We start from the raw sequence: 23575 nt of genomic DNA, 5'->3' as shown, positions 1-23575 counted from the left end.
AGAGTGGCCTTCTCTGTGCCCAGTGTGGCTGCTGAATGTCACTACCTGTGGGGGGTGGCAGGTGCTTTGGAACCCAGGGACCTTCTAACTCACAGTAAGCTCTGAGCTGCAGAATTGAGAGGGTTTTAAATGCAGTATCCCTGAAAGGTGAAAGTGCTCATAACACTTGATCACCTGGCTGGGCTCAGGGTACAAAACATCCCAGGGCTGGAGGAGAGCAAAAGGACGGTCACCCGGGAGGCAGGGGGCCCAGGACTCATCCTAGGCAAAGCACCTTCCCCTCACCCTCCCAGCTGCTCTGCAAATCTGCCGGCCTGGGGGGTTATTTTAGGCCATTGGGCCTGGGAGTGCACAGGAGCAGCAAGGCCTCGGTCCCACGCTGTCCAAGAGGTCAGCTCTCCCCGTCCGGGGCCACGAGGCTTCCTGGAACGCAGATGCAGCCTTGGCCACCCTGTCCCATGCCCTGTGGGACTGATGAGACTTGATTTCCTCTGCTTCCATATCCAGTCACAACTCGTTCCTGTGTGTTTTTTTAACCCTTTGTTTGTAGCTGGTAGGTTTTTTGTTTTTGTTTTTTAGCGTAGGCTTGGATGTTTGGATTAGATGCCAGCTTAGTGCTTCCGTCACCTCAGCATCAAACCCGAGAGCCGTGTTTCTTGGCGCTCGCTCCCACGCCCTTCTCACCCGTTCAGCAGCTGGGTCCTCACTGCGCTCTTGGCGTCTGCAGGTTGCCTCCAGTTTGCCCTATTTTCCGTGCTTGCGGTCGGTGCCCTGCCTTGCTGCTCTTGTCCATCCCATCATGTTGGTTTCCTCCCTGCCCTCCGCGCCTTGAGGCTTCCTCCTCGGATCCATCTGATATCTGCTGCAAGACCCTCTCTGAAGCTCAGCTGACACCTGGCCACACTTCTCACCAAAGCCTTCCTCTCCCCAGCCCGATCTCCCATTCTCCCACCCTGTGCTGCAACCAGGCTGTGCCTCCCCCTGCCCCTGCCACACAGCTCCTCCTCTCACCCTTCTGACTCTGTACAGGGCAACCCCTTCAACCTCACCTGTGCTTGTCTAGCTCCTTCCAGGGACAGCAAATTGGCTAGGGACAGGGCCATTCTGAAGGCACACAGGTGGCTCCAGGCCCGGAACTCAGGAGCAGTGCAGTCTGGGGGCTGGGAGCGGCCTCCTGCATGGAGTGTGTGAAGGTCTCATGAGATCGTATGTGTGAGGTGCCTGGCCAGTCGTTAGCATCTTGTTATCATCTGCGTCCCTTTGCACATAGCTCAGGTGCCACCTGTTCTACAAAGCCTTCGTCCTGGGCACTAACAGGTGCATTTTCACAGGCAGTCCTCAGTGGAGTCTATGGTAATTAAACCACAAGTGATGTTGACACACTTCACCGAACCCTACCAGATGGGCAGGCAGAGCTTGGGTTTTCATTTTCAATTGGCTGACCACATTTTAGTGAGCAGGTGGTCGCCTTCCCTGCCCTTTGCTGATATGAAGGTCCCGGGGAGCAGAGGCATTAGAAGCTGCCTGCTTCCCCTCTGACAGCACTTTGCCTCTCAGCCCCTCATTTTCTGATGCTCTGTTGATCCAAGCCCCTTCCCTGGATGCGTTACACTGCTGGTTAAGTGAGCAGCCGCCCAGGCCAACCCTCAAAGGGCAGGGCCCAGCACCTTCTGCCGTGAAATCCCAAGATGATGCTTAAACATGCGGGCTCTTCAGGCAACTCTCGCACCTTCTGGATTGAAATCTTTGAGTGGGGGGCCCAAGAATGCACATTTTAGCATGCTTACCCAAGTGGGCTTTCTGTTCACTGAAGTGAAGTCCCCAGGCACCGGCTTGGGTTTTAAGAGAAGTCCTGTGTTTGTGCACGCACTTAAGTTTGTGCACCTCTGGGTGCTCCTGGGGCGTCACTGTTGTGCCTGCCCCGACCTCTCCACGGGTGCCATGGCATTTGCTGCAGTGCCCTGTCTTCTGCCTGCCTGGCATCACTGGCTCCACTGAGCCTTAGTGCAAGAGCTGAAGAAGTCAGTGTCGAATGAATGACTACGAGGCATTTTGTTGAAGTTTTACAGAGTAATCAGGTTAACGTAGATCAACCATATCCAGAAACTGAGTGAGCTGTAAAGGCTTGAGAACGCAAAAATTTGTCCTTGTTCTGTGCTAAAAACTCATCTTGATGTATTTGATTGCTCCAAGGAGAATGGTTAAAAAAATTATATTGTTGGCACAGTCTTTTAGTTTTAACTTGGAGCAATAAGAAATCCTACACTTTGTCATCTGCAACATATCCTATAGGATTAAAGGTAACTTATCCAGCCAGCACTTACTCCAGGTCAGATTGTAAACACTTTGTGAAGAGCTATCACATTTACCCTTTTTTTTTTTTTTTTTTTTTTTTTTTTTTTTTTGACAGGCAGAGTGGACAGTGAGAGAGAGACAGAGAGAAAGGTCTTCCTTTGCCTTTGGTTCACCCTCCAATGGCCGCCGGCCAGCACATTGCGCTGATCCGATGGCAGGAGCCAGGTATTTATCCTGGTCTCCCATGGGGTGCAGGGCCCAAGCACCTGGGCCATCCTCCACTGCACTCCCTGGCCACAGCAGAGAGCTGGCCTGGAAGAGGGGCAACCGGGACAGAATCCGGCGCCCCAACCGGGACTAGAACCCGGTATGCCGGCGCCGCAAGGCAGAGGATTAGCCTAGTGAGCCGTGGCGCTGGCCCACATTTACCCTTTAACTTGACTTAGCCGCCAGATACATGTATTTTAAATAATTTGTGCAAGAGTTACGATCAACAACTTCTAGCAGCATGGACCCTCCGGTTTGTCCCTAAGGACACCAAGTGGCGACAGGGCCCTTTGAAGTTGCCCCAGCCCCCCTCCCCCGGGCATTTGGAGGAGCGCTTCCATCTTTGTAGAGAGGGCCTCAGGCTTCATCAGAAATTGTTCTTCACTCAGCACAGTAGCAGCGAGAAAATTTAAGACCGAGACAATTTTAAAGAGAAGCGGGTGAGAATCAAATTTACATGCAAATTACCCATAGCTTGTTTTTTTTTAGTATAAATGGTAACATGCTGTCGCTCCCCCTCTTCACGGAGGAACGACACTAAACCCTGCCTAGGCTTCATATCCGAGTCACGGCACCATTATGTCGCTCCCCGTCTTCGTGGAGGAACGACACAGGACCCTGCGCTGTTCTTTCGTCTGCTCGGCCCTCCCCGGGTTTGCTGCTGGTTCTTCCCGGGTTGGCTACCGTCCCTTCCACCTCCGTGGAAGGGCGGTTCCCCCTGGCCACTTTCCCCACTTCCGCGGAGGAGCGGCATACCACCAGCCGGCTCTCTCGGGGGCTGCACAGGTGTTCCTCTTAGATGTTCCCTCTTAGATGTTCCTGGTGCATGTTGTCTCTCTCCTCCTTTATAGTCCTCCTCCGCCAATCCCAACTCTGCTACCCACACGCCGAGTACGCTGCTCTCCTCCAATCAGGAGCAGGATCAGCTCCTGGAGGTCATCACTCAAGTTGGCAAGAGGCAGCTGCGTAGAAGCTGTTTTCTCCTCTCCCAGCGCCATATTGTGGGAGAGCAGATGCATAGAATAAGTCTTAATTCCAGTAACTCAGTCCAGTCCAGGTTGCTCCCCACACATGCCTTGAAAGATCAAAATGGCCTTAGAATTTCCAGAATTCGATTTCAACTCAGAATGTTGCTAATCTCACGAACAAGTGGGAGTGAAGGCTCCGCCTGAGTGCTCTTTATTCTTCCTCCCACCAGGTTTCTGCGATGGCGAGAATGATGGACATGGGGAAGGTAGGTAGGCCTTCTTTCAGCAGCGCGCCCCCCAGTGCTGGCAACTGCTGCTTGGTTTGCTTTCCTGAGGTGCTGCAGAACACGAATGCCAAAGGCAGGGTGTGGTTAGATTACAGAGGTTCCTTGTCGCCAGGTCCCCACAGTCCCACCGTCACATGAAAATCTGAATGAACCGGTCACTTGGCAGTCAGCGCCATCTGTGCCATCTAGGAAGCCTCTGTGAGTCAGTAATTGGCGACGTAAATCAACAGCGCCGGGGCAATGCAGATCGGCTGCGAAATGAGATTTGTCATCTCCTGATGCTGAGTTTCATGAAGCTAATTAAAATAATGCTGGTGAGCCACCATGGACAAAAACAGTTCATTGATTCATTCAGTAACCAGGCCCCCAAACCTCCATAATCTAAAATTTAATTCTCATCATATGAAAATAAACAACCAAATTATGCTCGTATGTCACAGAGATAAGGGTCATAAGATAAACGGGGGACAGTTCTCTGGCATCACCCCGCGTGCTCCTTTTCTGGGCAAGCCTCGATAGGCCATGAAAAAAAAAATCATGAGAAGTGAAAACATCTAGCACAGATGATCTTGAGGCCAGGTGAAGAAATGGCTTTAGGGTTGTTTGCATTCCCCTAGTGAATTCTTTGAAGAGCTCCCAGCAAAACCTGGATATGAAAAAGAGGCTGAAAACAATGGTCTCAGAGAACCTTGGGTCCCACCTCCCTCAGCCCTGCAGCTGCCCCTGGCACCCAGCAGCACCCTGCAGCCTCCAGCCCTTGCTCTCCCATTTCATGGCTTCACACACGTGCCCTGCAGGCTGCTGGGAGCCAGCGTTTCCCAGGCACTGTGTGCAGCCCCTCCCAGCAGCCAATGCGGTAACAGGCTCCACCCCGCACGGAGCTGGCAATACAGCCAGTATTCACGTCAGCCCAGGTGACCTTTCAGGAAAGAAAATCAGGCTGTGGGCAAAATGAGCTCTTCAGCAGTGACTTGGGTATCAGGGCACCGGGACGCTGAGAAAGCCTGGGGCAGTGCTCACGCGAGGGCTGGCTGTCCAGCGCCCCGTCTCGGGCTCACCCCATCCGTACCTGGTTCATTTTATCTCAACTTCATTAAGTAGAAGATCCAGTAAACTTCCTCGTAGGCTTTTTGTTCCAAGCCCTTCTGTCAGCTCTGCTCTGAGGCTGTGGTCCCTGTTGTTAAGTGGCTTCTTCCTGGACTCTGGGTAGCCAGGCTCAGGCAGGACAGCCACGGCAAGTCACCCCAGGGGCTTACGTGGTCACTGAGCGCTCACCTGTGACCCAGCCTCCTGCCTGACGTCAGGTCATTTGTTAATTCCTGAGGGCTGATCCTTGTCTTGTGGCCTGGAGAACAAAAGTCCTCGCTGGCTTTGCCCCTCGGCATTCCTGTTTGGCTGGTGTGACTGAGGGAGTTGGGGCAGAAAGCCCTGGAACAGCCCGCGAGAAGCCAGGCTGGTGTTCAACGGCCAGCAGGGGCCAAGGGCACTGTCAGCGGCCCAGTCTCAAACCCTCAGGTTCCTGGCTCCCCTCCTGCCCTCGGCCCAGCCGAGTCTGTCTCCAAGGCCCTCGTGTCCCTCCGAGGCCTCTTCCCTCCGCACTCTCCTTTGCCCACCTGGCAGGGCCTCCCTGACCCAGCCTCAGCTTCCACACTTTCTTCCCTGCCACCGCCCCTTCTGCAGCTACTCTAAGTGTGGCTTAACCCCCGCCCCAGAATGCACTTGTCCCCTGTGTCCAAAGGGCTTCCCAGTCCCAGCGCCTTCCCGGGCGCTTCCCAACTGCTAGGTGGCAGCCCTGGGGCTCTCTCGGGCTCAGCCCTGCCAGGACTCGATGATTGGCTCCTTAGAGGCTGAACCTGAGTCTCGTTTGTCTCTGCAGCCCCTGGGCTGGGCTAAGGTGCAAAGCGCCTCCCCCCATTAGACTGGCAATAACTATTTCTTAAATCGGTCATTTGTTTACAAAGACGATTTGCTTGGCGAGAGGCGGGCGGCTGCCTTCTAATGCGATGAATGTGCTGCTTTTCTCTCTCCCTCTTGCAGTCGTGTCTTTTCCTGGCCCGGTGAAAGAAGAGAATCTGTTAAATGTTCCAAAGCCACTGCCAAAACAGCTGTGGGAGACCAAGGAGGTGGGTGAGCGGCGCTCGGGGCGTGTGGCGTCCAGGAGGTTGGCACTCAGAGACCAAAACAAGAGGATCTGTCTGGGGGCAGGGATCAGAAGACCATCCCAGGGGGTGATGCCTCAAGCTAAAAGTTCCCTAGTGTGTTGCTGACTGGGTGCAGTGGCCTGGTGGCCTCCTGTTCTCAGGTGAACTTACTCATCCGAAAGCCTCTCCCTCCCCCACATCGCCTTCGTGTCCTGAGAGTTCCGGAACCTGCTGACAAATCCCAGGCAGGTTTTTTCCGTTTTGTGACCAACATCTCTCCATCTCCAGCTTCAGTCCAGAACAAATGACAACCTTATTTAAAAAGTATTTATTTTTTAAAGAGTTTTATTGATTTCCATTGTATGCGTGAGGCAGGGAGACAGAGAGCTTCCATCCAGTGGTTCATTTCCCAAACGACCACAACAACCAGGGCCGGGCCAGCCCGAAGCTGGGAGCCGGGAGCTCCGTCTGGGTCTTGGATGTGGGCGGCAGGGGCCCTGGGTGCTCAGCTCGGCCTTCCCTCCCATAGGGAAGTGATCTTGGCCTTGAAGGACAGCAGGCATTCCAGCCGTACTGCCACATTGGTGCGTGTGCTCGTGCTGTCCCGAAACCACCCCCACCCGTGGAGCACCTGGGAGCCGTCTGGCTCAGGCCCCGCCTCCTGGCAAGTCTCCTGAGGCCTCTGTGAGCATTTAGGAGATCTTGAAATTCGGTTTTCTGAGACGAGAGGGATATGGTGTTTAAGCTTGGGAGGGGAAGTGAAGGGAGGCAGGATTCGAAACGCTCGTGTGTGCACGCAGGAGAAATAGCCAGGCTGTGTCTTCCTTGGCCGTGAGAGGCACAGATGCCTTTCTCAAAGGACAGCTCCGGCTTCCCCAGCGCAGGGGACAGCGGCGCGAAGGAGGGGCCCCTCCATCCGTTCCTGCGGGTTTGTGGTGCCCGCTCCTGCCCGCCGGGCGCGTGTCTCCCGGCTGAAATACTCGTCCCCTTCTGGCATTCCCTCTGTTTTGTTTCCTTTCCTTCCCCTCAGACCCGGAGGAGCAGGAATGTCAGCGGGGGCTCCAGAGAGTTCGGGGAAGGGATGCCCCCGTCCCCCGTGGGGTGCTTGCGTTCCAGTCCCAGCTTCCTGCTGATGCAGACCCCATTCAGAGGGGGTGTTTTTGCACCAAAATAAACTTTTAATTCCATTTTTCCATGAGCTTCTTGAAGAGCCCTAGTATTTACAGATCCCACGTGGTGGAAACATTGGCCTTTTTGGAGAAGATTGTATCCTGTGTCCCACGCGCTGGCACTTGCGGGGGCACAGGGACCCCCCCACACACACACACAGGGTGAGTAAGCCCACTCTGTTCGTCTCTCCCCAGGTTCAGTCCCTGTCAGGGCGCCCTCGGTCCTGTGACGTCGGAGGTGGCAAGTAAGTGACGTTTTCTCGCAGTGTGCGTGGGGTTTGGGGGGGCGTGCTGAAGGCTCCGATGGACCAACCTGCTGCGTGGGCCGTTCGGACCACGCTCTCCTTTGGTCCTGTGTCTCACGGGTTTAAAGTCGTGAAGCCACATAACCGTGGTGACGGGTAAGACTGCCAACAGACGGCTCGTGGTAAACGCATACGCGCCTGGTGGAGGCAGAAGCAGGCGTCCAGGGGAGCCCGCTGGCCTCGTGCCCTGCCAGGCCCTGGTGTCAGCTGCCGTGATGGCCTCGGGCGAAGGGGAGCAGAAGCTAACAGACCCACAGAAGCTGCTTCAGGGAGCACCTGCACATGTCCTCTGCCACTGAACCGTGCACTTGAATGTGGTTGAAATGGTACCTGTTAGGAGTGTGTGTGTGTGTGTGTGTGTGTTACCAATTTTTTAAAAACAAGATAAAGGTCGGCGCCGTGGCTCACTAGGCTAATCCTCCGCCTTGTGGCGCCGGCACACCGGGTTCTAGTCCCGGTCAGGGCGCCAGATTCTGTCCCGGTTGCCCCTCTTCCAGGCCAGCTCTCTGCTGTGGCCAGGGAGTGCAGTGGAGGATGGCCCAAGTGCTTGGGCCCTGCACCCCATGGGAGACCAGGAGAAGCACCTGGTTCCTGCCATCGGATCAGCGCAGTGCACCGGCCGCAGTGCGCCGGCCGCGGCGGCCATTAGAGGGTGAACCAACGGCAAAGAAAGACCTTTCTCTCTGTCTCTCTCTCTCACTGTCCACTCTGCCTGTCCAAAAAAAAAAAAAAAAACAAGATGAAGAAATACAAAAATTGGCAGCATCATGCTCTCTCTGGAAACACTCGTTAATGAATGGAGTTAGTAGTACACAGCTTGAGAGCTAACAGAAGTGAAGAAAGAAGCTCACTGAGCCTGAGGGAGGGGGAGGAGGGGCGAGGGGTGAGGACACCCACACGGTACAGCCACGCAAGCCGAGGCTGCTTGGTGCGTGGGGTTGGATGCCAACAGTCGGGCGAGGCAGCTGCAGGTTTTGGGGTCGCAGCTGCTCCTCGCCCCTGGCCACTCCGAGAACTCTGCCAGGGCCTCCCCAGGGACTGCCCTTTGGGACGTGGTGGGCAGGGACCTGACAGCTCACGGGGCTGTTTTTGTCCCTCAGCGCAGCCCTGCCCATTCCCAAAGAGCGAGTCTTCCCAGGGCGCAACCAGCGTGCTTTGACTGTGAGACCCTTGCCGATCTGATGTGGCCCCGACACCGTCTCAGGGGGTCTGAGAACCCCGTCTGCTTCAGGCAGCCCTCACAGGCGATGGTGCCGCGAGCCCAGCATTTCACGGCGATGCGTTCCAGTCACGCCCAGACTCTTTTGGGCTGGTTAAATATGAACTCCTGTCAGCTAACAGCCTGCTGAGCTGGGAAGAGGGTGGGCCCTTTCTCAGAAAGCCTGCTGGACATGCGGCCGTACAGAGAGGCCCACCTGCCCAGGGGTGCAGCCAGGGCCAAGGTGGCTCAGGCCAGCCCGAGACAGGCATGCCCGGGGCTCAGGAGGATGCAACTCGTTTACCCCACGTGCTCTCAAGCAAGCGCGTCTTAGCTAGAGAAAGTTCTCTCTTGGGCGCGTGTTGGAGGCAGCTTTCCACTCAGTGACTCCTGTTCATTGACTCCCTCGTTCTGCACGCTGGGGAGAAGGTGAATGGAACAGCACATCCAGGCCCTGCTTGCACGGGGCGCGTGCTCTAGTGCAACACTAGAGACATGCAACAACAAGCAAGCAGTCAGGACCTCGTGTGCCCGGGGTTGGTCAGTGCAGCAGAGACGGAGAGAGCAGGCTGTCTAGGAAGGCCTTTCTGGTTAGAGGACATGTGACCCGGATCAGAAGGGAGGGCGCCAGGCCCCAAGGCAGGAGTGGGCTGGGGCACCCGGAAGCTGGCGGAGCTCGGATCTGACGTAGAGCCGAGCCGAGTTACTGGAGAGTTCAGAGCCAGGGAGAACGTTACCTGCCATGGATCCGAGTCAGCGCTGGCTCCAGGAGATGGCGACTGTATTTGGAAAGCGACCACCTGTGCCCCTCTCGGCGGCAGGGACGCTGCTGGGCGTGCCCCTCCTGACGTGGCTCCCGATGGCCACAGCGTTTTCCTTCCTCCCTCACCCTCCTCACTGCCTCATTGCCCGCTCAGACCTCTGCTCCTTTTCCTCCCAGGCACTGAGCCCCTCTGCTCCCGTGGGGGGCAGCTCTAGCGTCTCCATTCCACTTTAACCTCAAACCATCCAAAAGACAAGGTTCACATCCAGTTTTTCTACAGTTAGAATTATTCATCTTCCACCGGCCAGCCAGACACCTCTCCTCCATGGCTGCCCGCCCCCCCCCCCCCATTGTTACCAGCAGGGAGTGAGGTCAGCTCTCTTCCTCCAGTCCTGACACCACACCTCCACGGCTGGCCCCGCTCCCCCTGCCCAGTGTCACCTGCAGAGGAGTGGGGTCAGCTCTCTTCCTCCAGTGCCAGCACACGGGCCCCTCCCCTCCACGAGGGCTGCCATCCCTGTTCCTGGCCCTGTCTGGGGCACCTCACCACTGCTTATCCCTCTCTCTTGGTTTTCAGACTTCTCAGCCACACTTTTTCAGAAATTATTTACTTACTTATTTGACAGAGAAAAACAGACAGACACAGAGAGACAGCTGGAGCTGGGAGCCAGGAGCCCAATCCTGGTCTCCCACAATGCAGCGGGACCCCTTGGGCCATCAGCTGCTGCCTCTCCAGCTCTCCATTAACAGGAAGCTGGAATCAGAAGCAGAGTTAGGACTCGAACCCGGGCCCTCCAGTGTGGGAGGCGGGCATCCCAAGCAGCGTCTTAATTGCTGTACCAGCCGCCCGCCACTCAGAAAGAGCGTTTCCTCTCTGGGCTTCCTGCATCCTTGTCCAGCCCTTGACCCGCCCGGCCTGGCCTGGCCTCCGCGAGCCAGCGGGACTGTCAAGAGCACCAGTTACATCCTCTAGGACCCACCGGGTGGGTGACATCCCTAGCCCATGCCGCCCTGTGTGACAGAAAGTCCTAGTGTCTAGACTGGAAATCATCTTAACATCCCCTCCCTTTCCCCCGATCTACTCATTGCCCTCCTGGGTCCCTCTCTGAGTGGGCGGCCCCGCCAGCCGCCACCCTGGACCCTGGGAGTCCTTCCCCAGCCGGTCCCCATGCTCCTGTCACCTCTGGGCTGGCCGTCCACCCAGCACCATCAGTGGGCACTCACCGCCCACCGCCAGGCTCCGCTCCTCGCACCTCAGGCGCCCTCCTGAGAAGCATGGAGCCAGCCTTCCCCGGGCGTCTCAGGTCCGCAGTCCCCAGTGCTCTCTGTCTGCATTTCCAGCCCCACCTCTCTCCATTACCCCCTCCTCCCAAACCAGACCCTGCCACGGTGGCCAGGGCACATGGTGTGGTTTCACGCTTGCCCGCTCCTGCCCATGCGTGGCTTTCCTGCCTAGGACGCCCAAGTCTTGCAGCCTTCAGCATAACCCAGACGTCCTCCAGGGAGCCTGCTGGTCACTCCCTCCACGCGGCCCGGGTCCAGGCTCTGCCGGGCCCTGCTCAGTGGCCCAGTCGCGCTGTACCATGACTTACCCTCTTCCTGGCACTGTCTCTGGGCTCTGTCGAGTCTCCTGCAGGCATGCACTGGACTGAGGGACGAGCCCTCAGCTCCATTCATTCCAGGCTACCGGGGCCTCTCCAGCCATTCTCCTCTGCAGTCCCTCTTCCTAGCACAGGCCTGGGTGCTGTGAGGGTCCCAGCTGCTCTGCACCCTCAGGCTGTCCCCGAGCTGTGACCACAGTGGCCTCTCTAAGTGCTGTGCCACAGCCAACCTGCAGTCATGACCAGACTTCAGAGTGGCGCCACCTTCCCTGTGAGGTCTCACTCACCTGCCTCTCCCGCTTCATCCCTGCGCCCCTGGACTGTGCCACCCCCGTGCTGCTCCAGGTCCTTGGCTAACCCTTCCCTCCGCGGCCCACCCTGATGGGGCAGCTGGGGCTGTGGTGCTCCCAGTGGCACTGTACCCACTGGTTATTCGTAGCCCTTACTGGACCTGGCACGCAGTGCTTCCGCCTGTGTGGCCTTTTCAGGCTTGACCAGTCTGTCACACGTGCCTTGCAGTGCGTGAGCTCCGAGAATGGCCCCCTCAGACCTGGGCTGGGGCCCCTTCCCCAGCCCTGCCCTTTCCAGTTCTCGTGGGGTGTGGAGGCCAAGGAGAGCCACCACCCATGCACCCCCCAAGGCCTCAGGAGTGGCTGGGGAGGCTGCAGAGCTGGCGGGGTAGAGCAGGGGCTGTGGACTGCAGCCCGGGCCGCCTCTCGCTGCATGGTTCTAGCACAGAACTCCAGAGTCTGGGAACTCCACATCTGAGTGTGGCCTCCCGAGCTATCCAGGAAGTACAGTTTGCCAAGACTGAAGTACAGAACAGGCTCACTGAAGGGTCTGTTCCTTCCATACAGAACTTTCTATTTACTTTTTAAAATATTTATGTATTTGAAAGAGCTTCGGAGAGGCAGAGAGAGAGAGAGAGGTTTTCCATCTGCTGGTTCACTCCCCAGATGGCCACAACAGCCGGAGCTGCACTGATCTGAAGCCAGGAGCCAGGAGCTTCTTCCGGGTCTCCCATGTGGGTGCAGGGGCCCAAGGCCTTGGGCCATCTTCTGCTGCTTTCCCAGGCCATAGCAGAGAGCTGGATCAGAAGTGGAGCAGTCAGGACTCGAACCAGCGTCCATATGGGATGCTGGCACTGCAGGCAGTGGCTTTACCCACTATGCCACAGCACTGACCCCTTGATTTGTAACTTTTAAGAATTGGAGCAGGTGGTATGTGGCCCCATCTGCAAATGTTAGGGGTGAGCCTGACCACTCCTTCTCCTTGACCCAGGTCTCCTACATGGGCGGCAAGGACCCAACCACTGGGACCGTCACCTGCTGCCTCCCAGGGTATGCGCCAGCAGGAAGCTGGAATCGGGAGCAGTCAGGGCTTGAACCCAGGCACTGCGGTGCAGGGTGCAGGCATCCCACCCCTGCTACGGCAGACACCCACCCCGTAGCTTCAATGAATGAATGCAGCATCTCTTTCTTACTTTAAGTTTATGGAGACTATATTTAAAAATATACATCTTAAAATTGAAAAACATGTAGTTCCCTGGAGATGTTTATTTTTGGTTGGAAACTCTGTCCCAAAGAACCATATAACATAAGTGGTGCCTCACATGATGGCTTACAATTTTCACAGTGCTTTGGCATCCGTCACCTAACCGGGCCTTAGATATTTCTGTAGGGCGGGGATAGGTGACCTCACCCATGTAGTGCAGGAGGTAAAGGGGTTGTGCTCTGAGGTCTCGGAACATGGAGCGCAGGCCCAGCCAGGCCGTCTCTGACGTCCCCTGCTCCTGTTTGGCAGGGCAAGGCGTTTCACGTGTCCTGTTGCCAACAGCCAGGCGCATTGTAGAAAGTGACGCTTACCTTCCTTCTTTCAGCGCTTTTCCACATAATGGTCAAAACATGGGCCTCTCCCCCTTCCTGGGGACCCTGAACACGGGCGGGTCACTGCCAGACCTCACCAACCTCCACTACTCGGCGCCCCTGCCAGCCTCCCTGGATGCCAGTGACCACCTATTCGGTGGCACAAGTATGGGGAACAGCGTGGGCAACCTCCCGGCTGCAATGACCCAACTGGGGATAAGGAGCTCCTCCGGTAAGTGTCCCCTGCCTGTGTCCCCTGCTGGCTCGTCCACAGCAGCCCCCGGCCAGCGGCAGCAGCCAAAGCTCCGTTAGAGGCACCCATCCTCCTGCCGCCTCCACGCACTGCTGCTGTTTGCCTCCGGGGCTCTCTCTGTGGGATTTGGGGTGAGCTGGGACAGCATCGATGAGCCTCGTTCCTCATCATCTTCCCCAGCCCTGGTCTCCAGGGGACTTGGTGACCATAACCAGAGTCAAGAAATAACCATCTGTTCCACATTGGCTGAACAGTGGCCCTGCCCTTGTCGACGGAGGGCAGTGTCTTACCATTTAAGCCGTCTCTCGAGAGCCCTCCATTTCCCCCTTGGAGTTCAAATGAGAAGATTTTGAAATTTAGAAAGCTTAAGTGGCTATAGTGAAGACAGCAGTATTCAGGAAAAAATTTTATATATATATACATATATATATATATATACACACACACACACACCCAGGTTCAAAGTCATCGGTCCAACTTGCCAGAAGCGCCTAGGGCCGTGCCCTGGAAGCGTTGCTGTGCAGGTCTGATTGTGCACGGTTCACACACACCCCGTGAAGCTCTCGCTTGGGCCGTGGCAGTGCCGCCAAGGCAGACGCTGCAGGACAGCCGCCGGCTGGGAAGGCGTCCTCCGCGGAGGCCATGTGTGCTGCCCCGTGGCGCACGCAGATCAGAGCTCACCGGCAACCCGACCTCACTCGGGGCAGTCACTGGCAGGTCCTCTGATCACTCCGGTGTTGCTGCCACTGTGCAACACCACTCCAGGCTTAAAGAATTACTGTTAGACGCCTCCTTTATTCTGGTTTTCGGGGCTTTGGGGGTCCTTTTGTTGTCCCTAATAGTAGCAAGTCTTCCATCCACTGTGTCCAGGCGTTCATGTTCAGAACTCAGTCCCTGTGGGCAGAGCCCCTGTGCAGGGAGTGACCAGGCTGGACTGTGGGCAGAGCCCCTGTGCAGGGAGTGACCAGGCTGGACTGTGGGCAGAGACCATGTGCAGGGAGAGTGGCCGGCTGCAGGGCGCCGTCCGGGGTCCAGTGTGTTTCGAGGATTTGCTCTGGAGGCCAGGATGTTCTTTGTGGCAAAGACACCGGCCTCACAGCTTCCATGTAGAGGCTCTCGGGACCTGTAGAATCTCTCGACTCGGAGCCTGGGCAGGTCTCCGTCTAGGCGAATTCTCCATGAGCAAGGACAGCCGTGGCCACAGAAGCAAAGCCACGTTTTCACACGGCACCCGTAGGTCTAGAGGAACCAGGTGTTCTCCGATACAGCCCTTGACGCTGCTTCCAGCTGAAAATCTTACTGGCTGTTAGCGTCCACAGAAGAGCGTTGTGTGGTCCAGAACAAAGTGCTGAGAACCTGTGTCGAGTTTTGTCTTGTTTTAAGGATTCACTCCCCAGATGCCCTCAACAGCCAGGGCTGGGGCTGGGCCAGGCTGAAGCCAAGAGCCAGGAGCTTAATCTGGGTCTCCACGTGGGTGGCAGGGACCCAAGTGCTGGGGCCATCATCTGCTGTCTCCCAGGCACATTAGCAGGGAGCTGGAGTCCAGAGCCGGGAGTAGAACCCAGGGTATCTGCTACTGGATGACGGCATCCCAAGAGGTGCCTTACCTGCTGCCTGTCCCCAGGGTCAAGATTTTATAATTGTTATGCACTCCTTAAAATGCTCGGTCCACAGGTTTCTCAAGGGTGTTTGAGCTCTTTCTGAATGAGGTTTTCCCCCTTAATCTAAAGTCAGGTATTAGCTTGAATTCCTATTTGACCCAGCCGCGTCTCTGACCTTCTCCCAGGTTGCTGAGTGCTGGGAGACTGCCCAGGCTTTTGTCATCGCCGTCTTTCTACCTTTTAAAAACAATCTCACCAGCTCAGAATGCCTGATTTTATCATTTTTTTGGTTTGCATCACAACAATTGTGGAACACTTAATTGTTTATCAATAGAAAACAACACAGTGCGCTCACCCCCGCTGCTGGTAGGAGGATGCTGGACTGAACTTCAGAACACGGCTTTGCGGGGTGAGACTACACGTCCATTCGCCGAGTGCCGCCGCTCCGTGCCAGGCCTCGTGCACCTCCTGACCCTGCAGCCCCAGGCTTACTCATGTGAAGTTCAGCCCTCCCTCAAAATAAACACAGCACCAGCTAAAACTTCCTTTCCCTGAATTAGACTAGGCCGTGATGAGCAATTTCCAGAAAAACAATGAGAGGGACCCTGGGGTGGGAGGTGGGGGCGGGGCTGTGGGGAGTGTCCCTTCCTGTGACTCCCTGATGAGCTAAGGGCCTTAAAGGCCTCCTGGGAACACAGCTCCCAGAGGCCACAGAGGTCCAGGCAGCGCTAACGGGATCTGTCGTTGGGCCCCAGGTTCCTGCTCCCCACAGCTGGCGCCGGTAGCATCGTCCATCTCCATGTGGGTGGCCCAGAGCCCCTTTGCCCACAGGGACAGGAGGGAGCTTTCGCTGGTCTCTGCGGTTTGGGATCTCACCCGTGACCTGTGACCGTGTTGTCTGCAGGGCTCCAGAGTTCTCGGAGTAACCCTTCCATCCAGGCCACGCTCAGCAAGATGGCGCTGTCCTCGTCCCTCAACAGCCACCCGCAGACGTCAGCCGCCAGCGCGTCAGCCCTCCAGCCCTCGCTGCGGCTCTTCTCCCTCAGCAACCCGTCTCTGCCCACCACAAACCTGAGCGGCCCGTCTCGGCGCCGGCAGCCACCTGTCAGCCCCCTCACGCTCTCTCCGGGCCCGGAAGCGCATCCCGGCTTCAGCAGACAGCTGTCGTCCAGCAGCCCACTGAACCCCTACCCCGCCTCGCAGGTACGGACACCTGCCGTGGGTGAGCTCCGCGCTCGCAAGTGCAGTCAGCTCGCCGACACGTAAAACCAGGGAGAGCACGAGTGCGGGCAAGCTAAGGAGCATTAATGATTTCTTAACAGCAGAGGGCCGCGTTGGTGCCTCCAAAGCAAACACTGACGGGTGCCCAGCCCCCGTGACTGACGCGCTGCAGGGTGGGAGAGAGGGCAGCCCGCACACGTTCCAGCCGGGCTGGCCCGAAACAGCCGAGGAAGGCAGGCGAGGGCTCCAAAATTGGAGCCCACAGGTGCTGCACTACAAAGACCTCTTCGCTGGTTACCACCACGGAGTTGAAAAACTACATTGTCGTTGCTGCTGAGATAGGAGGTGTGAGGACTGCGTGTCTGTTGGAGGCACGCTTTGCAGCCATGGCTCCCTTCTAGAAATCCAGGGGCTGAAAACATCGTGTGTTGACTCACTCATTTATTTTTATTCTAAACTCTTAGGGTGATTCTCCCTGCACAACCAGCAACGAGTAGGATTTTGACCCTTAGTGGTCACACCCTGGATCCATTAGAACATCATTAACTACTGACTGCACCGCCATAATGAGTAATGATGTGGCGAGGAGCAGCTGACAGAAGCCCGCGGGAGGCGGTGGGAGATTCTGTCGTTAGTCACCACTCACTAGCTGTGAGAGCTTGATTTTATGAGTAATGCCTCCAGGAGGGGCTGAGGGGGCATTTCATAATTTCCTTATGGTTCTCCGGTTGTGAGACTGTGGCCTCGGGTGTGCAAGGGCTCCTGCCTCCTAGCTGCATAGGGGGCTCTGTGGACTTTTTTTTACAGGGTTTAAAGAGTCACTTAGTCCTAAAAGGCTTGTTAGGAAATAGCAGCCATCTTCCCCTCTCTGTTAACCATATTTCTCACCTCCCGGAGAGGGCCCCTTGGAGCCGTGTGAGCTAAGCTCTTTGGTACCACCGTGTTAGTTCAGTATTTGTTCTAGACTTGGTGTCAGGCACTATCTGATGACCTCACACCATCACAGGTCTCGATCTCGTTCAACTCTCTCACAGCCCCCACCTCACAAAAACACACCCACACATTTTCTGCCCACCCTCATGGCTATAATTTTAGTGAGAACAATTTTCAGCGCCTGCACTGGGGTTTTTTAAAATTATTTTTAGAATTACAGAGAGAGGAGGAGAGACACAGAGAGCTGTCTTCCATCCGCTGGTTCACTCCCCAAATGGCCACAACAGCTGGGGCTGGGCCAGGCTGAAGACAGGAGCCTGGAGCTTCTTCTGGCTCTCCCACGTGGGTGCAGGAGCCCAAGTACTTAGGCCATCCTCCACTGCCCTCCCAGGTGCATTAGCAGGGAGCTGGATCAGAAGTGGAGCAGCCCGGTCTTGAACTAGTGCCCATATGGAATTCCGGCACCTCAGGAGGAGGCTTAACCTGCTACACCACAATGCTGGCCCATAGAGGGGTTTGTAGTATACCATGAAATAACAAAATGAACATTTTTTTCTCTCCTGGAGTTGATAAATATCTGACTTTTTTAAAAAAATACTATTTAAAAAAATCTTATATGAGAGACAGAGACCACTGCCATCCACTGACTGACTCCCCAGATGCCCACAACAACCCTGCAGGGCCAGGAGTTCAGTCCAGGTCTCCCGCATGGAAGGCAACGACTCAACTGTTTGAGCCACCTCCTGCTGCTTTCCAGGGTGTTGGTCCCAGGAGCAGGGCTGGGATTCAGACTCGGGCACCCCGCTGGCAGCTTAGCCACCAGGCCAAAACCTACCCCTAAGTTCTTTTGTTAGCCTGCTTTTCTATGTATCTATTACAAATTCAGTCCCAACTCCTGGAGTTGATTTAAAAAAAAATCTTGCCAAAGCTTTACAGGAAAGAATACATGTGACCTGATATAACGTTGTTTTTATTCCAGCTGCCACTTAATTATTAATTTGCCTACATACAGAATTCTTGGCCGGCGCCATGGCTCACTTGATTAATCCTCTGCCTGTGGTGCCGGCATCCCATATGGGCGCCGGGTTCTAGTCCCGGTTGCTCCTCTTCCAGTCCAGCTCTCTGCTGTGGCCCGGGAGGGCAGTGGAGGATGGCCCAAGTGCTTGGGCCCTGCACCTGCATGGGAGACCAGGAGGAAGCACCTGGCTCCTGCCTTCGGATCAGCGCGGTGCACCGGCAGCAGTAGCCATTTAAGGGGTGAGCCAACGGAAGGAAGACCTTTCTCTCTGTCTCTCTCTCTCACTGTCTAACTCTGTAAAAAAAAAAAAAAAAAAAAAAAAAAAAAAAAAATTCTCAAGTTGAAATAATTTTTCCCTGGCCTTTTGGTTTCCAGGGTTGCTGGTGGGGAAACTAGCACCGCCCGGTTCTTCAGGCTTGGACTAAACCCTCCTTTTTCCTCGGGGGGACTTGGAGGGTCTCCCTTCTGTCCCCAGTGCCCCGAAGCCTCGCGATAGCGCACCTCAGCGTGAGCCCGGGTGTCTGCTGGGCTCCTTCCTTCCGGGAACTCGAATCTTTGGTTTCTGGGAAGTTTTCTCTAATTGCATCTCCCATGATTTCTTCCTGTCAACTTTCTCCGCTCTCTGCCCTGGAACTCCTGTCGCGTGGATGTCGGACACCAGCGGACTTTCTCGGGATGTCCCCTCTCTCTCTCTCTCTCTCTCTCTCTGTCTCTGTCTCTTCCCTCTCCTCATTTGCACTCTGCCTTCCGAAAGCTTCTCCCCCCGTAGCTTCCAACCCTGCTCCGGAGTTCTCACTTCTGTTCTAATGTTGATTTTCTTAGGGTATATTTATTTGACAGGCAGAGAGAGAGAGAGAGAGTCTTCCATCTGCTGGTTCACTCCCCAGATGGCTGCAAGGCTAGGGCTCTGAAGGGCCGGCTGACCCCGGCAGGGACCAGACCGTCTGGGTTTACCTCACTGCTTGTCCCCTGCTGTCCCCAGTTCTAGAGCGCCCAGGGAGGTGAACTGCATTGCTTCCTGGTTTTCCCCACTGCCAGCTTGGTGTTTGGCTTCCCGGCTCTGCTGAGCTGGTGAGCGCTTGTGCACCTGCCTCTCGGCCCCAGGGGCCATCGTGTCCGCCGCTGCCTTTGTCCTCGTGCTGCCTGTCACGTCAGTGTCATGCACGGCTGTCCCCGTGTCGCTGCTCAGCGTCTTGCTTGGGAGGGCTCAGGGGACAGCACAGCTAAGTGTCTTTTTCGATCCTCCTTCCTTTAAGTCGTGCCTTTCAAAAGCATGATTTTCACCCGGAAGGCTGAGAGGAAAATCGGTCAAGTCGGCTGTTTTCTCATTTTTTTTTAAAGACCACGGACACGTCACAGAGTGGGAAGCGCTTTGCGGGGAGATGAGGTTGGCCGTGGACGTGGGAGGAGCAGCAGCGGCCTCCCCCCGCCCCGCCTAGAATACTGCAGACAGGAGGAGGCCCGGCTTCCCTCTCCTTGCCGCTTCCTGGCCCGCAAGGACGCTCAGGGCTGACCGTGGCCGTGTGTGTTTGTCCCACAGATGGTGTCCTCAGATCGAGGCCCACTCGCCTTCCTGCCCACGGAAGCACAAGCCCAAGTGTCTCCACCGCCCCCTTACCCCGCCGCCCAGGAGCTGCCCCAGCCCCTCCTGCAGCAGCCCCCTGCCCAGGAGCCCCCCGCCCCGCAGCCCCAGGCGGCCTCGTCACTGCCACCGGCAGACTTCCAGCTGCTCGCGTCCCAGGTAGGTCCCGGGGGAGCAGCAGGGAGGAGGGGACTGGGCTCGGCGGGCTGAGTTCCGTGCTCACTGCTCGTCTGCTTCTTCCCGGAAGGGCTCATCTTTGACCAACTTCTTCCCCGACCTGGGCTTTGACCAGCAGTCCCTGAGGCCCGGCTCAGCCTTCCCGCAGCAGGTGCGTGACCCCCGCCCCGCCCCGCCCCCCTTGGTGCATACACTCCTCCATGTGGGCTGTTGAACGGGTGACATTCAGGGCGCAGTGGGCCGGGCACCCCACACCCCACTCTCACTGTTGCTGTTCTGTGGCTCCGACAGCCTTGAGCCGTCCCACTCCTAAGATGCAAGGCAGGGGCCATGGCAGGCAACTGGCCCATCCCCTCCGAGGCCCGGGCAGGTCCTGGTCTCAGGAGCCGGAGAAGGTGGCGCCCCCAGCACTGTGTGCGGCTCCAGAGAGGGCAGGGGCTGCTTCCCTTAAGCCATGTTGCTTGGCTTCTGCACCTCTCCCGGCACTGAGTCCGTGGGTTTCCCAACATTCCATGCAGTCTGCCTCGCACTCCCGGGCAGATTAAGGAGTGGAGGAAGGGCTGGGCCGTCTCCAGAACTCGGTGCGAGTGACGTAGCCGGCCACTTCCTGAGTGGGCCGTGTGAGGGCAGTGGCAAGAGCTCCCTGCCCGCACCCCGCCTCCCCATCTTCTCAAGAGCCCATTTTAGTCTGGGTGAGAATCAGCGCCTCCCCCCGAAAATGATGGAAACTTCTTCTTGGAGACATCTTTGAAAACAGGTCCGAATTAATTTGAGGAAAGGCTCCTAAGGCAGCCCCCGCCCCGTCCTCAGGCGCCCGCGCCCCTGCCCGGGCTTTGTCAGAGGGAGGTGCGCATGCGCCCAGTTCAGGAGTCCGCCTCCTCATCTTCCTCAACCAAAGAGGGAAACAGCCCCTTGCTTCCTGGCTGCACATAGAGCCCTCGAGGGCTCCTCGCGGGGGCGGATGAGGAGGGAACCGTGGCCATGCACGTGCCTTGGAATGGCGAAGCGGGCAGGGCTCTGTGCGGACAGCAGTGCCCGGGGCCTCGGAGACAGCCTGCCTGTGCGGTTCTGGGCGGGGTGCACCTGCCGCGCACGCACAGTCCTCACCCCGTGCCCGCGACGTGTGCAGGTGCCCCTGGTGCAGCAAGGCCACCGGGAAGCCCAGGACTCTTTCCACGTGAGACCAACCCTGTATTCCAACTGCGGCACCTTCCCCAGCGCCCTCCTGACAGGTGAGCGCGGGCGGCCCGCGGCTTCCCCACCCTCGCCGGTAAGGGGAGCCCACAGGGACCGTAGCGAAAGCCCCTTTCTGAGATGCGGAGAGGGGTCCGAGCCAAGCTGTTTCTAAAGTGGTCTTAGGTGACTGACAGCCCTCCGACGGGAGAAACCCTGTGAAAACTGGGAGGACGTGGAGTCCCGGGCGGGAGCTGGGGCCCCGGCGTCACTGTCCGGGCAGGGGAACCGCAGGAATGGTGTTGGGGGTCACCATCTGCTTTGGCCCTCGGGCCACCTAATCTGCGCTGTCCCGCCCCCCCCCCCCCAGAAGACTCGAGCACCAGCCTGTTCAAAGACCTCAGCAGCGCCCTGGCAGGCGTGCCCGAGGTCAGCCTGAACGTGAACGTGGACGCGCCCTTCCCCCTGGAGGAGGAGCTGCAGATCGAACCCCTGAGCCTGGACGGACTGAGTATGCTCAGTGACTCCAGCATGGGCCTGCTGGACCCCGCTGTGGAAGAGACGTTCCGGACTGACCGCCTGTGACCCGGGACACTCGCTCCCTGCAGCGCCCAGACCAGCTCCCGTCCCCGCCGTGCCCTGCCCCAGGCCGCGGCCGCGTGCGCGTGCGCGCTCATCTCCGTGACCCGGCCATCCGGTCGGCCCCTGTGCGCACAGCCCTGCGCACACGCAGAGAATCCACGTCACAGGAGAACCACTGATCTCAGTCGCCTTGAAGACAGGGCCTGGGGCAGGAAGCAGCCCGGGGCCGCGGCCTGCGGTGCTGGCTCAGCGTGCGGCCGGGGCCCTCTCTGGTCCATCCACCCTGGCTGGAGGATTCCAGGCTTAGCCGAGGGCGCGGCTCCGGCGCGGTGATTCTAGCTGGGAAGAGTTGGATCCGGACCCAGGGCCAGGCTGGAGTTGGGAAACTGAGCCCTGCTTGTCCTCCCGCGGCCCGCGGTCCTTTGCTGCTGTTGCAACTGCCGTGTGATCCTGGGAGCAGAGGAGCCTGGGGGGGGGGGGGGGGCCACGCTGCACCCCCCCAAAACTGCAGCCATGCAGGGCCAGCGGCTGAGCCCCCCGCTCCCCCCCACAGCTGTTTCTCTGAGGATCCGGGGTTCAGTGCAGCCCCACTTGACCACAAGTGCCTAGTGGGCAGGGCCTGTGCCTTTCTCAGCCTTACACCAGCGAAGCCCGGTGCCCGTCAGTGCTCACGGCGGGGGCGCCCGTGCGGCTGTCCCTGCCCCTGCCCCTGCCCTGCTTCCAGGCTGTCTAACCTGTAGCCATCCTGCACCCTGCCAGAGCTCAGAACCTGAGCTTTTCCTAGACTCGTGCCTACGGTTAGGTGAGGCCCTCGACTGTGAGTCTAACCTGAGGTGATTGTGTCCAGGCCAACCCCGGCGCCCTCTCTCCCTCCCCGGGGTTCTACACCAAGGCCGCCCGAGGTCTGGGGCCCCGTGCCTCCTGCCCAAGCCCCCACCTGCACTTCCCGCTCAGATTTGTGTAGAGAGAAGCTTGGCAGTAAAACAGAGGCCCAGCCGTAATGCCCTGAGGGACAGCGTGTGGCCAGCCTCCGCCTAGTCCGCGGGCCGGCCCCCGAACAGGAAGCTACAGGGGACAGAGCGAGCCCTCGAGGCTGGGTCTGGGCAGAGAGGAGACAGGTGGGGAGGAGAACACTGAAGGAGACATGGAAGGCTCTGGAAGCTTTGCTTGAGCAGCCACTGCCCTTCCAGGGCTCAGGGATGTCACCGTCAGTCGGCCGGCTGCACCCACCCAGAAGCGAGGCCGCACGCTCCCACAGCCCAGCTCAGCGGCCAGCCCAGAGCCCTCCCAGCCTCATGGCCGTGCCGGAGGCCTCGGAGGGGCTGGCTTCGGTCCCGGTCCAGAGTGCCTTGTCCTGCCACGCACCCCAGTGTACAGGAAGAAGCCAGCTCCCGGGTCAGAGCCCCCAACACCTGAGCTCGCCTCTGAGGCGCGCACGGCGGGTGCTCGCATTTTCAGTCTTGTTTCTCTGAAGAGCGCTGCTCCCGGCATCACAGCCTCGTGCCTCATGCCTCGTGCCTTACCCACGGGGACCCCGCCGGCCTGCACCTGCCTGCACAGCAGTGGTGCCTTGCCGCCCACAGCCAGCGTCGCCCGGGCTCTGTCCGCCCGTGGGTCCGTCCAGGCGGTCTGTCTCCTCTGCAGAGGTTCTGGGCGCTGCACAGCCCGGCTGGCCCTGCACCTGCCGCCGTCCCCAGTCCCCAAAGTGTGAAGTGCCCAGTGTTCTCCCTCGTCCCGTTCACGGCAGCTAAGCCACGCGTGCTCCCGTTCTCCCCCGTGCGGCTTGGGCTCTGGGGCGGGGTGTCCCGCCCACCTCGGCCCCGCCACCCCTCCCTCGCCAGTGTCCTGACGCCCGGGCCCCTGTTAACAATATTTAAAGATTGGACTTTGTATAAAGTAGCTTCCGGGTTTTATAATGCGTCATTTTACATCTTTCGTAATTAAAAGCAGCACGAGGAGGTTGGGTGCGAGTTTGGCGTCTTTCTTCAGCTTCAAGTGGGGTGAACGGAGGGCACCCTCCTCTCCCCACTCCCGCCACGCTCAGCTTGGAGCAAGGGCACATGGCTCCCCAGGGGCTGACTCTGTCTTTTGTGCCCCCTCCCCGCCATGACCGACACCCCTTTGGACCCTGCCCAGGCCTCTGACGCCCCTGGCCACATTGTCTGCCTGTCTCTGT

At 57.8% G+C, this 23575-nt stretch overlaps 1 protein-coding gene across 4 annotated transcripts in view; it reads left to right on the top strand.

The window, feature by feature from the left end:
• CRTC3 (CREB regulated transcription coactivator 3) overlaps positions 1–23362 on the top strand; it is a 98549-nt gene extending 75187 nt beyond the window's left edge. For 2 of the 4 annotated variants that reach the window (XM_051834279.2, XM_017337564.3), the window contains 9 exons: positions 3761–3796; positions 5855–5940; positions 7323–7372; positions 12874–13091; positions 15618–15916; positions 19426–19626; positions 19715–19795; positions 20774–20876; positions 21191–23362. In XM_051834279.2, coding sequence (XP_051690239.1) covers positions 3761–3796; positions 5855–5940; positions 7323–7372; positions 12874–13091; positions 15618–15916; positions 19426–19626; positions 19715–19795; positions 20774–20876; positions 21191–21402 — 1286 coding nt within the window. In that variant the 3' untranslated portion in view covers positions 21403–23362. Of the gene's footprint in view, positions 1–3760; positions 3797–5854; positions 5941–7322; positions 7373–12873; positions 13092–15617; positions 15917–19425; positions 19627–19714; positions 19796–20773; positions 20877–21187 lie in introns of all 4 variants that reach the window. The other 2 variants (XM_051834277.2, XM_008275316.4) reach the window with 1 other exon arrangement.
• Positions 23363–23575: the final 213 nt, after the last annotated feature.

This window comes from Oryctolagus cuniculus, chromosome 12, assembly GCF_964237555.1.
Source record: "Oryctolagus cuniculus chromosome 12, mOryCun1.1, whole genome shotgun sequence".
Taxonomy (NCBI): domain Eukaryota; kingdom Metazoa; phylum Chordata; class Mammalia; order Lagomorpha; family Leporidae; genus Oryctolagus; species Oryctolagus cuniculus.
Note: the sequence above shows the minus strand (reverse complement) of the source record. Positions and strands in the feature narration are given on the sequence as shown.